At 52.5% G+C, this 12995-nt stretch overlaps 1 protein-coding gene across 1 annotated transcript in view; it reads right to left on the minus strand.

Annotated features, from left to right (window-relative positions):
* TTC7A (tetratricopeptide repeat domain 7A) overlaps nucleotides 1–12995 on the minus strand; it is a 123180-nt gene that overhangs the window by 67251 nt on the left and 42934 nt on the right. The window contains exons 6-8 of the mRNA XM_081254250.1: nucleotides 1945–2023; nucleotides 974–1131; nucleotides 282–345 (exon numbers count right to left, since the gene is read on the minus strand). Coding sequence (XP_081110376.1) covers nucleotides 282–345; nucleotides 974–1131; nucleotides 1945–2023 — 301 coding nt within the window. The remainder of the gene's footprint in view (nucleotides 1–281; nucleotides 346–973; nucleotides 1132–1944; nucleotides 2024–12995) is intronic.

The following is a 12995-nucleotide window of genomic DNA, read 5'->3' on the forward strand; positions in this document are numbered from 1 at the left end:
TCTGTTGACTTGCTGATGATACCTTTTGTAATTCCAGAAGCAGGAGGTGGGAATTTGTTAGCTCGCCCAGTCCCTACTCATTTAGGGGTAGGACCCAGGCCCCCGAAAGCAGCCTTGTACTCCACACCTAAATCTCATGAGGGAGCCGCACCCCCTGAAGGCGGAACAGATCCGAGAAGCCTGCTTCAGGGACATCCCTGGGGGCTGAGCTCGGCCGGGACCTGGTGGCCTGTGCCCAAGCCCCACAGCGTTATTCCACGGGCCAGAGGCCTTGAGCTTACCATGGATTCGCTGACGAGCAGCAGCAGCAGGGCTTCCTCAATGTTATCCTTCGGGCAGTAGAGGCTGGAAGACACAAATGGCAGCCTGGCTCCCGCACGGCCCTCTGAAGCAGCACGGCTGGCCTGCCACGCTGGCCCTTCTGCCCCGGAGTCAGCACCAGCCCTGGTAAGGTGACCTTCTCCTGCATAATTCACAGGCACTGGATCCCACCTGCAGCTCTTTATCATGCCCCAGAGTCATGGATCTGAAAGCCTACGGTGGGCGAGGGCTGGAAATACTGCAATGTTCTTGAGGGGGATGCCCCCTTCCAGCCCCCAGCACTGCATGAAGTGGGTGGGGCCAGCAGCAGACAAGAGCGAGAAAGCAGCTCACAGACCCCACCTTCGATTACTGGCACAAAACACGACAGACGGTGCATTAAGACCATTAGAAAGCCAGGTACCCCCCTCCTCTCACCTGCCAAATAATTTGTTTGGCCTTTGGGTGCCTTAGAGGATGCCCCCTCCACCCCCCACCCCAAGACCTGCCTTCTCTAGTCTATTTGTCTCCTGCTGCTTCTGAAGAGCCTGCCTGGCAGGGAGCTGGACGGCGGCTGCAGGAGAGCATGGGGCAGAGACGGGCTGCCAGTGCGGACTGAACCCTGAAAACGGTGGCCTGAGCCTGGGGTGGTCCCCAGAGCAGATAGGCTTACTTGTCTCCTTCGTAGAGTTGAGGTTTCCGCAGGGCCTGTGTGATGAAGGAACTCTCCTCCTTGTTCATGAACTCGGGCAGCGGGTGGGACAGGGGGCTCCAGTAGCATTCCTCACTCAGGGAGTGCAGCAGGACCCCTGCCAGGTGCTTGGCTGCCATCTGGCAGAGAGGGAGGAACTCAGATGCAGGCACGTGTTGGCTCTGCCCGGCCGCGGCCTGCCGTGCCCTCCACCCACCATCCACCATCCAGCCAAATCTGCCTGCTTGCAAATTGCTGCCCCTCCAGGAGGTCTACCACTGTGCCCCGAGGAGCCCCCTTGCTTCTCTGTATCTCCAGCACTGCGCTGCCCCACCCCTCCTGTTGGCCTCTGATGGCTCCGACTTCATCTTTTGTCCTCTCTCTTCTCCTAGACAAGAGGTACATTTCCTCCTCCTCCTGGCCCCATGGAGCCCAGCACGGCTCTGAGTATTCATAGCCCTTGCAAAGCATAAAGCCCTCAGCACAAGCAGCTCTCTCCACCAGATACCTTTCTGATATTTGACCGAAAAGTCTAGAGAAGCAGCTGTGGCTCTGATTAGGGGTAGAAGCCTAAGAAGGTAGGCCTGAATTGGGGCAGGAAAGCAAGCCAAGGTTATTTATTAAGATCATAAACAAATCCCTAAGAATTAGCACACCACCTTGCTAGGAAGGGATGACAGGAGGTTTCAGCATTGATCTAACATGAGGGGCTATGTGCAGTGCTACGATGAGAAGGATGCTGAGGGTGTGTCCCAGGCTTGGAGGAAAAGAATGCTGAGATTGACTAGCAATGTCTGCCATGAGCATGATAGGAAGAGGAGAAGCACACACTCGACATATTGTTATCCCTGATTCAGAGGCTGCCTGCTAGGATTTCTGCTGCCTCCCACTGAAATCAACCCCTGAATAAACCAGCCACAGCCAGCACCCAGCCCTGGGGCCTCCTGCATTACCACTTTGAAGTTCTGAGTTGCTTTGGTCTCCACAGAGCGTAGGACCTCCCGGAGCTCTCTCATGCCTTTCACGATGTTCCTAGCGGGAAGACAGTAGAAGCAGGGTCATTACCAGCCTAGTTCCCACAAAGACATCCTCATCAAACCTGCAGACACTAGGAGCAGCCTGCCCATTTGAGTGTTAGTTGAAAACATCCAATAATTGGTATGAAAGGTCAGAATTGTAACACCAGGATCCTAGAGGCCCAGGACATCAGTGATCAAAGAATAGAAAGGATCCTTCTCCACTGTAGCCCTCTAGAAACCCAGGCCTCCAGTTTACCACCAGAAAGAGACCAGAATGGAGTATTTCAAACAAGATGTTATCTTGGCCCAAGTGATTTGGGCTGGTGCCAGACTTTCTGACTTCAGTCAACCTCAAATTCTCCATCTTCGGGCTTCCCTGGTGGCTCAGTGGTTAAGAATCCACCTGCCAATGCGGGGGACACGGGTTCAAGCCCTGGTCCGGGAAGTTCCCACACGCCGCGGAGCAACGAAGCCTGTGCACCACAACTACTGAGCCTGCGCTCTAGAGCCCGTGAGCCACAACTACGGACGCCCACGTGCCTAGAGTCCGCGCTCCGCAACGAGAGAAGCCACCGCAATGAGAAGCCCAGGCACCACAACAAAGAGTAGACTCTGCTCGCCACAACTGGAGAAAGCATGCATGCAGCAAGGTAGAGCCAACACAGCCAAAAATAAATAAATAAAATTAATTAATTAATTTAAAAAATCATATTAAAAAAGCTATTAATGAGATTAAAAAAATTCTCCATCTTCATCTGCCACATCTGGTCTACACTGGAATCCATCCTCACCTCTCAATCCCTACCACCAGGGCCCTAGACTGGCCTGCATCACCTGGGGCCTAGATGACAGTGACAGCTGGTCTCACCCACTCCAGTCAGCCCTCTGTGCCTTAAAGTCATCTGCAAGCTTTTTAAAGTGTGATCCATAGTAAGAAATACACCTGACATTGCAACCCTGTATATATGCACACACTGCTTACATAAAACTGAAGTTAAGTTTCTTGATACATTACCTATCTCTACTATGTGCAATGCAATCCACTCTGATATTTTCTATTTTACGTCTCCCACTACTTCCCCATTTTAAAAATGCTGGCGGCAGCCCACTAAACAGATCTTGCAACCCACTGATGGGTGTGGCCTGAGTTTGAAAAACAACTCCCACTGCCCCTTGAGGGCTCTACCTGACACGCAAAAGTCATCTTGTTCCTTCCCATGTTGGCCTTTCATCGGTGCCCCCAGGCTTACAGAATTCAGTCTAGGCCCTCAGTACGGTGTCCCAGGGCTGTCGGGTCTGCCCCTTGCCTCTCTCCCATCTCATCTCCCACCACTCAAGTCCTTTCTGAACAACTGTCCACAGTTCCCTATGTCAAGTCTTGGAACAGGCTTCCCCCACTGCCTTAAAGAGCCCTTCCTCTACTCATCCTTAAAAAAAACCTGTGTTTTTACACATCACTTTCCAATACCACTTCCTTCTTGCAGCCTTCCCTGGGCCCCTCCCCACACCCACCCCTCCTGACTGCATAGCTCTTGCCCCATGTTAAGTCCTCTTTTGAAGCAAGCATGGCATTGCAGTCATTTTCCATTTACAGGCTGACCCCTTTCCCACTGTGCATCCCCTGAGGGCAGTCTTGTTCCTGAAGCTCAGCCCGGGCACGTGTGCTCAGCAAATGTCTGAGGACTGCCATCCTCACTTGTTCCGGGGTGGGGGTGGTTCCCTAGATCAATAGCTCGCAAGGGAAAGCAGAGGCTCCCAGGCCAGCAAATTTAGAAATGAAAGATCACAGAGGGTGAAAAGCCAAAGGTGGCAGCCGGGAAAGTAACCTGAGCCCCTCCTGCAGCTTTCATGAATGAAATAGATTCCTGGGGGCTCTGGAGCTTGGAGGCATAAAAGCACAGGAGATCAATTCCTTGCCTTCTGGGAACCTCTGGTTTCATACAAGCAAGCCCCAAATGTGCAAAACAACCAACACTATGAACTCAGACTCCTGTTTGTAAGGCTGAGAATGGAGACAAAGACCTGGGGGATAGAGTCAGAGTCACAACGATATTCCCTAGCCTGCCTAGAGCTTCTGAAGCACCAGGAGGGGCAAGCAACACAGGGCTCCACAGGGTCCTTAGAGATGGTTCATGCCTGGGCACTGCTACTGAGGGCAGAGCTCACCTCTGTGGGCTATGCACGGCCCTCTCCTCTATAAAATCAGGTCTTCAGTTGCAATCAGCATCTCCCCGACTTCTGTCATCTGCATACCACATCTACAATCCTTGCTACTAGCTGTACACCATCAGTGTTATTATTTTGTGTAATACTTTTCTTTATATCTTCTTTCTTTTTACTTCAGTAGATATCTCACCTTAATCGAGCATACCTGAAATCATAGACTTGGTATACTAGTTGCTTTGTTTCAGGTTCCTCCCCCAATACACACTCAATTTAGGAATGAGAACTGCAATTATTTTTTTTTGTTTTTTTTGGCAATACGCGGGCCTCTCACTGCTGTGGCCTCTCCCGTTACGGAGCACAGGCTCCGGACGTGCAGGCTCAGCGGCCATGGCTCACGGGCCCAGCTGCTCCACGGCTATGGGATCCCCCCGGACCGGGGCACAAACCCACGTCCCCTGCATCGGCAGGCGACTCTCAACCACTGCGCCACCAGGGAAGCCCGAGAACTGCAATTTTAACAAGATCTTGTGTCTCCAAAGTTGTATATTTTTACTATTTTCAAATCTATACGGGACTCTGACATCTAAATAAGCTCCCAGGAATTCTTTAGCAAAGCAAATAATCACCCTTAGGCATCTTTTGGGTAAATCCCAGTTTTTATTGAATGCAAGTAAAGAGAAAAACCAACATAGGTTCCAGTGGCCAGGGCTAGACAGGGAGCGATCTGGGCTCCTGGCTGGTGCTGACCTGTTCTGAAATGTCGGGAATGCCCCTCCGCCTCAGCTCAGCCCTCTGGGAAATGGGAAACTAGATGGGGTTTCTCCCACCAGCTTGAGTAATCCTGTCCTGGGTCTAAGCTGCCAGTGCCAGGTAGAGCTGGGGCTTTTCTGAGCCCCGTGAGAGGCCAGCTTGAAAGATCTTTTTGTTCTGGTCTCTCACACTGACCTTTCTGAGCAAAGCTGCCACTTTTAACAATATCCAAACAGGGCCTCAAACAAACCCTGGCCCAGAATCAGGCTGCATGTGGAGAAGCCAGGAGGTCATGGATTCCAACTCAAGTAAACTCTGGCTGGCCAGGAGCAGAGAAAGAGGATATGTACATGCAGGGATGGGTCAAGGGAAACAGCTCATCTTAGGGGGGCCTCCAGGGGAGTCATACAAGGAGGCGGCAAGCTCCCCCAGGCCCCTGGTCAGCAGTAGGCAGCAGGGCAGATTTTTCCAAAGCACTTCATCTTATCCAGTCTTTGCAACTTCTAATGAGGTTGGTGAGGGAAGCTTCATATTCCTGGGTACCAGTACAATGCTTGGAACATAGAAGGCACTCAAGAAATCATTGTAGGAACTTCCCTGGTGGCGCAGTGGTTAAGAATCCGCCTGCCAATGCAGGGGACGTGGGTTCAAGCCCTAGTCCGGCAAGATCCCACATGCCGTAGAGCAACTAAGCCCATGCGCCACAACTACTGAGCCTGTGCTCTAGAGCCCGCGAGCCAAAAGTACTGAGCCCGTTTGCCACAACCACCGAAGCCCGCGCGTCTAGAGCCCGTGCTCCACAACAAGAGAAGCCACCGCAATGAGAAGCCTGCACACCGCAACAAACAGTAGCCCCCCTCTCAGCACAACTAGAAAAACCTCACGCACAGCAACGAAGACCCAAAACAGCCATAAATAAATAAATAAATAAATATTTTTTAAAAAAGAAATCATTATGGAATAAATAAATCCTCATTTTCCAATCACAAAATTAAAGCCTGGAAGATGCCTGCCTTTTCAGGCCATCACTCACACAAGGGGAGAGGTGGGTTCACCGCAGGTACCAAGGGGTTCAGATTTCACTCCTTTTTAACTAACAAGACCCTTGAGAAAGACAATGGCACAGTTACACTTTCCTTTCCTGGCTATTTGAACTCCAGGACTCCCTCAACTAAGTCTTTACAAAGTGCCTACTGTATACCAAGTGCCTGGATACTGTACACCAAGTGTCCTGTTCTCAACAGGCATCCAACTAATTCAGAGAGAAAGAATTAAGAGACCGAATGAGTGAATGAATAGCTTATTCATAGCCCTGCACATAAGGAGCTCACAGTCTGTAAAATTAGACATGCTCATGGTTTATTCAAGAGCTTAGCAAAATATTTTGCATACAGTAGGTGCTCAACAAATTTTGAGGGGGTAGGGATTTTGTTGGATTTGAAACAGAGAATGAGAAAATGCATGGAATTTTTCACTGAATGGAACCTAAACAGGCTCTGGTACCTACGACAATGGCCAGAGGTCCCTGTTTCAGGGCTGGCATTGCTAATTGTGTATGAGAGGTTTCCGGTCAAAGACCCAGAAATGCTCAGCCAGTTGGCAGATCCCAACAGCTAGAGGGTTGAATCAGGAGACAAGGTCAGGTGAAGTTCAAATGGTTATGAAGCTATTCCTTCTTGCCACAGGCTCACATTATCAGTTTCAAATGTGAAACTGATGGCTCCCTCTTCACTCCCAGCCCCAGAAAAAGGCTGTGACACTTCATTTGCAGGACACTGAAGACATCCAGGCAAGGGGAGCTTTCTAGTGAGGTGGGGTATGGGCGGTGGGTGCTGACAATAAATAAAGGCTGTGCATTAAGAGACGCTGGAAGGATGTGCTCTCTCCGATGGGCCTCAGAGGTCTCCCTGTGCCCAAAGAGGTCTCTTCTGTGACCACCAGGAGGCTCTCCTGGGCTTCACTGTTGGGTGATTCTGGCCCCTGAATGCCCCTGAGAGCCTTCTGTCTCGTGCCCTCCCCCAGCGCTGCAGATACTGGGTGGTTGCTAAGAATACAAAATTACTACTGACTGAACACACCCTTTACGGGGTCATACCCAAAAGCAGGTTTTCTAAGGTACCTACATACACACACACACACACACACACACACACACACACAGGAGAAAGGGAGAGTGTCTTCATAAGGTTGCACAACCTGCCAAGCCCTGGGCAACTCCCTCAGAAAACACTCTCTTCTCTATTGTTTGGTTTTGGTACAATGAGCATATATTGCTTTAGTGATTAAAAAAAATTTTTTTAAGAGCACGCACAAAACATGCAGCCCACCTGGTTCAACACACATGGCCCAAGCTCACTCTCAGCCCTGAGCCGAGAATGGGCTCTGTAGGTCGAGGGAGAAGAGAAAAAAACCACCCCAAAGAGAAATGGCCTCTTGCCTGCTGTGGGGGAAGGAGCCAAGGTGGCTCACGTTCCTTTTTTTTTGGCTGCGTTGGGTCTTCGTTGCTGTGCGCGGGCTTTCTCTAGTTGCGGCATGCGGGCTTCTCATTGCGGTGGCTTCTCTTGCTGCAGAGCACGGGCTCTAGGCATGCGGGCTTCAGTAGCTGCAACACGTGGGCTCAGTAGTCGTGGCCCACGGGCTTAGTTGCTCCGCGGCATGTGGGATCTTCCTGGACCAGGGCTCGAACCCATGTCCCCTGCATTGGCAGGCGGATTCTTAACCACTGCGCCACCAGGGAAGCCCCGGCTCACATTCTTTTCTTGGGAGATACTCAGAGACCCGGTCCTAGTGAGGTCAGGGTCATCAACAGATTCCCTGGCATTGCACCACCCCCAGGTGTCCCCTGCTGCTTCACCCCTGGGCTGCTTCGTGCAAAGGAGAACCAAGCCTCCCCCACAGCCAAGACCCTGGGCCCAGCAGCCATCAACCCCCAGCCCAACAGAAAGCTGCCTCCTGGCAGGGGCATCCGCAGAACTGCCCAGGGCGAGGCTCCAACCAGAGTCCACGGCTGCCCTCTGGTGGCAGTGAGGGGAAGCGGACCCCAGGTAGGGGCCTCCCAACTCCTGACTTTCAGGCCAGCACTTTCAATCCCAGGTCAATTAGGAAGAGCAAGGGGGCAGGAGTCAGCTGGGGGAATTACCTGCTGGATCAATAGGGCAAGGCCCTTGGGAAAATGAATGTCCCTCAGACACTGAATGAGTAAGTGGGCAGCATAAGGGAGGCCCAGGCCTCACCAAAGCTCAGAATTAAAGGAGAAGCACTGTCTGGAGGCCAAGAAAACGTCACCCACATTACACAGTGGAGAATACCACACCCTTTAAATTATGTCAAATCCTCAACTGGAGGGGCAAGTTGGACCCTGGAAAGAGCACTGCTTGTGGCCATCTGGCCCCGGGGGCTGAGCACCCCATTCTCAGCAAGGGCTCCTCTGGGCCCTCTGGAACCTGTGGGTCCACCCCATGCCCACATGGGAATGAGCTCAGGCTCTCAGGTTATAGCCCAGAATCTCTGACACAGATCCCACCACCTCTTCCTGTCCTTCAGGCCCTAAGGAACCTCTTCTAACACCCAGCAGCGCCTGAGCCCCGGGGGCTCCGTTCCACCTGGCCCCAGGATGAAATGTCTCTTTAGAGTCCCCCCTGTCCCAGGCAGCACTCGCACCTCTCGGCCTTCTTTTCCTCTAGTGCAGAGAGCACTGTCCATCGTCAGCATCTGGATCCCACACTGCCACTTCCCCACTGGGACGTGAGCTCCGTGAAGTGGGTCCTCATCCTGCCCTGGGCAGGGGGCCTGACACTCCATGGGCTCTCGGAGGCCAGCTGGGAAATGAGCTGCTGGGCTTTTCCACCCAAGCGCCGTCCCCGCTACTGGGCTGTGACCTCTCTGAACACAGGGAAGGATTTCTCCCCAGCCCTTCCCAGACACCGCAAGAGCCCAGGCAAGTGCGGGTGAGTTTAACCTGCAGGAAATGGCTCTGGAGCCCTTTAAAAGACTCTCCAGAGCTGCCCTGGAGAAGGTGACCCAATATCAGGCGTCTGCATCCCAATCTCCCCCTGACCTCCTGCCTCTCATACCTTGGGCTAAGACAGTGGTTCTCAAGTGGGGGCGATTTTGCCCCCTACCCACAGCCCAGGCCACTTTTCAGTGTCTGGAGACATTTTTGGTTGTCTCACTTGTGGGGTGGGGTGTTCTACTGGCATCTATTGGGTGGAGGCCAGGGATGCTGCTAAAACCTACAGTGTACAGGACAAGCTCCCACAACAAAGGAGATCTGGCTCAAAACATCAGCAGTGCTGAGGCTGAAAAACCCTGGGCTAAGGTGACTTTTTTTTTTTAACTTCCTAATAATGACAAATGTATAAGAAAAACACTGGAACTGGTGATTCACCCAGGAAGATGTAACTGTGACCTGAAGACCATGATACATAATTACAGGAGCTCACTGATGCAGACCTACCGTGGGTGGGTGGTATCCTGGGCCCGGGACTATGTAATGAGCATGGCCTCAGGCTGTGGGGTTGGGCAGACACAGTTCGGCACCAGGCTCGCTGGCAATACCACCTGTGAGCCTTGTGACCTTGAGCAAGTTACTCAACCTCTCCTTCAGGAAAATGGGGATATTACTAGTTCCAACTTCACAGGATTACACGTAAAGGCATTAGCATTCTGCCTGACATGCAGTAAGTATTCAACAGTATTAGCTACTATCAAGAGGAAAGGTGTAAAGAAATTATTTAAAGCCCACCCAGGCACCCAGGGCTACTTTATATATGTCACATTCCAGGGCCACCGCTGGGCTGGATGTGTTCACAGGAAACAGAGAGGGGCTGAGTTGTTCCCACGTGTCCTGGGAACTGCTCTTCACATTCAAGCTTTCAAATATTTGGGCTGTTTGCTTGGAAAGAAATGATGATCCAGTTTCCATTCCTCTTTATTTGGGAATAAAGGGCGGGGGTGGGGAGGGAGTCAGCATCAGCTTTAAGGACTGAAATTTGTGCTTCAGGAAGAAGAGGACAAAGACAGGGGAACAAAGTGAGAGCAACAGAAAACTAACTAAAATTACTTGGGCTTTCCTGGAGGGGTGACGGTTGGTTAATGCCTCTGCCCACAACCAACACACACGCAGGCAGTGCACACACACACACACACACATGCCCTGAGTGCGCAGAACAAAGACAGGGCAGGAAGCAGGCCCACTCAGGGGAGGAGCAGGCCCACCCTCTGAGCATGTGACTCAGGGTCCCAGAGAAGGAAGGAGAGCCGTAACTCATCAAGGATCAGCCCCATCACCAGGGTCCTGTCCTTCCACACACCCAACAGGTGCCCAGGCTGCCCTGACACCCCCAAAACTGGAAACGGCATGGGTTTCCAGGCCGCTCAGATCTAAAGCTGGAATCCCAGTGGGTGAGGTCGGGCAAGTGACTCAACCTTCTCTGAGCCCCAGCCCCTCACAAGTGGGCTGGGGTCACATGACCTCCTTCACAGAGTGTTGTACACAGAGCGTGTGGTCCAGCCTAGCACACAGCATGTGCTTGATAACTGCTGGCTCTCTCCCTCTTTCCCTCCTGACTGTCCTGGACGCTCACCTTGACCTCATCATATCTGCAGAGAAGCTGGTGTGGGGAAGGGAGCAGGCAGCCCTGAGGGGTGGAGGTGGGGGGACCTCAGCAGAGAGGGGAGTTAATAGGGCTCTGAATTCTGTACTCCAGTGTCTTTTTGTTCCCTCCCTCCTCTTGGACCCTCACACCCTGGGATGCAGGACAAACAGACACCCCCATTAGAGGTGGGGGTGGGGAGTAGGGGAGGAACTCACTCAGGATCACTGAGTGGCCTCCGCTCCCCGGCCCTGCCCTGACACCCACCAACTCTTCAAACTAGAAGCTGGGACCACGCCTACCAAGTAGAGGCAGACTCGGGGGGACAAACGCTAGGCTGTGAGCACCTCGGGGGCGGCAGCAGGGTCTTAACTGCTGGGTTTCTGCTGTGGGCAGTGTAGACTGGTGGTTAATGGTGTCAGACAGCACCGGCACACACAACCCTGACTCTGTCCAGGACAAGTCACTTATGTTCTCTGTGCCTCAGTTTTCCCATCTGTAAAATGGGGGTGCTAACAACAGCATCTACCTCAGAGGGATCCTGGAAAGACTAAAGACACATGCCAGCAAGGCACTTAAGTGCCTGGCACAAATTCAGCTCTTAATAGGTGGCACGTATCAGTATAACAAATATTTGTTAAATGAATGAATGAAGGACACAGAACACTAAAATTAGAACTGTCCCCTCCCCACAAAATCTACTCCATGGGGCTCCCATATGCAAGAAGAGCACCTCTTCTGCAAGAGGCCTTGGGAGGGAGAACTTCTTAAACAAAGGGCAGGCAGCAGCAAACTCTTTTCTTTAAAGGATCAGGGAGTAAATAGTTCAGGATTAGCCACGTGATCTCAGTCCCAACTTCTCAGCTCTGAGGGTGAGACAGTATGTAAATGAATGGGTGTGGCTATGTGCCAATAAAACTTTATTTGCAAAAACAGGGCGACGACAGTCTCCAGCTAAAGAGAAGCAGCTGGGTGGCAGCTGCCTGCGAAGTATAAACAGGAACCAGCCTGCTAGGCCACCATTTCACTGAAACTGAAATTCAGTAACTGAATAGGAACAACCAAGCCATGGTGGAGCTAGAGCAGAGGCAGCGTGCGTGTCCCGGTGACTCCCCCCCCAGCTCCACCTCCCTGGCCACAGGGTGGTTGGTCGGAGGCACCCAGGGCTCCCAGGCCAGTCCCACCCTTGGGAGGTAAACCACCTTGGCTCCCTGGGCCTCCCGATCCTCATGTCCCAAACGGGACACCACTGCCTCCCTGGCCTAGCACTTGAGAAATTTTTTTTTTTTTTTTTTTTTTTTAATTTTTTTTTTTTTTTTGTGGTACGCGGGCCTCTCACTGTTGTGGCCTCTCCCACAGCGGAGCACAGGCTCCGGACGCGCAGGCTCAGCGGCCATGGCTCACGGGAACAGCCGCTCTGAGGCATGTGGGATCTTCCCGGACCGGGGCACGAACCCGCGTCCCCTGCATCGGCAGGCGGACTCCCAACCACTGCGCCACCAGGGAAGCCCCCATGAGAAATTTTTTTTTTTTAAGAGTAAACTTTAAGCTTGAAGCAGCAGCCCATCCAGCTGTGGACTGCCTCAAAACAATAAGAATACAAACAAATGATAATACTGCCTTAGATTTTCTAAGCAGCTGTGATGAATCAGGTGCTCTGGTGGGTGTTCATGCACGAGGAGAGAACAGGGAGAGAGCCTGTTTCCTGGCCGGGACCTTCTCCCTGCTCTTACCATCTGGAGGACAGGATTCATGCGGCACCCCGCCTCCTCTAACACGAGGGCAGGGTGGTGAGAGAGAAGGAGGACACAGGCCTCCTCCAGGCCGGGGTCCAGCTGCGGCAGGACTGCCTCCCCCCAGGCCCACGCCCACACCCCAGCCATCTCAGCCACTGCTGCTTCCTGGGAGTGGCCTCACCATGGCCTGCTCTGCATTCTGAGCAAGGACTCCAGTTCCTTCTCTTCCAGGCATTAAGGGCTGAAGCTCGGGGGGCTTCCAACACCACGAATGGGATGTAGCTCTGATGGGACAGGGATGCCTGCTGGATGGAAAAGCTGCCTGGGCCAGAAACTGCGTTTCAGTCCAGCTGTTCCCCTTGGAGTCCCAGAGCTCTGGTTCCTAAAGAGTGGTCCCCAGAGACCCACACCAAACAAGGGCTCCATGTCAAACGAAACTGAAAACTTTACATGTCTTTGCCTCCTCCTGAAAATTTACTATCTGCAACCATGCTCCTTGGAATTCCTATTCTAAAGGGTCTGAGAAGTCTTTAACCCACTGTTTCCCAAGTGTATTTGGCCTTGGACCCTCCCAAGTTCCCCATCCTGGAATCCTCAGCCTTATCCTACCTCTTCTGCCCCAACCAGACTCCTCCTGTCTCTGGGAATCTCCCCTCCCTCGGGGCCCAGCTCAAGGATGACTGTCCCAGCCACAAAGCCAACCAAGCCCTAAGCCCACCTGCAGGCGTGGGCTTGGCAC

The sequence above is a fragment of the Mesoplodon bidens genome, assembly GCF_964165515.1.
Source record: "Mesoplodon bidens genome assembly, chromosome: 14".
Classification (NCBI taxonomy): domain Eukaryota; kingdom Metazoa; phylum Chordata; class Mammalia; order Artiodactyla; family Ziphiidae; genus Mesoplodon; species Mesoplodon bidens.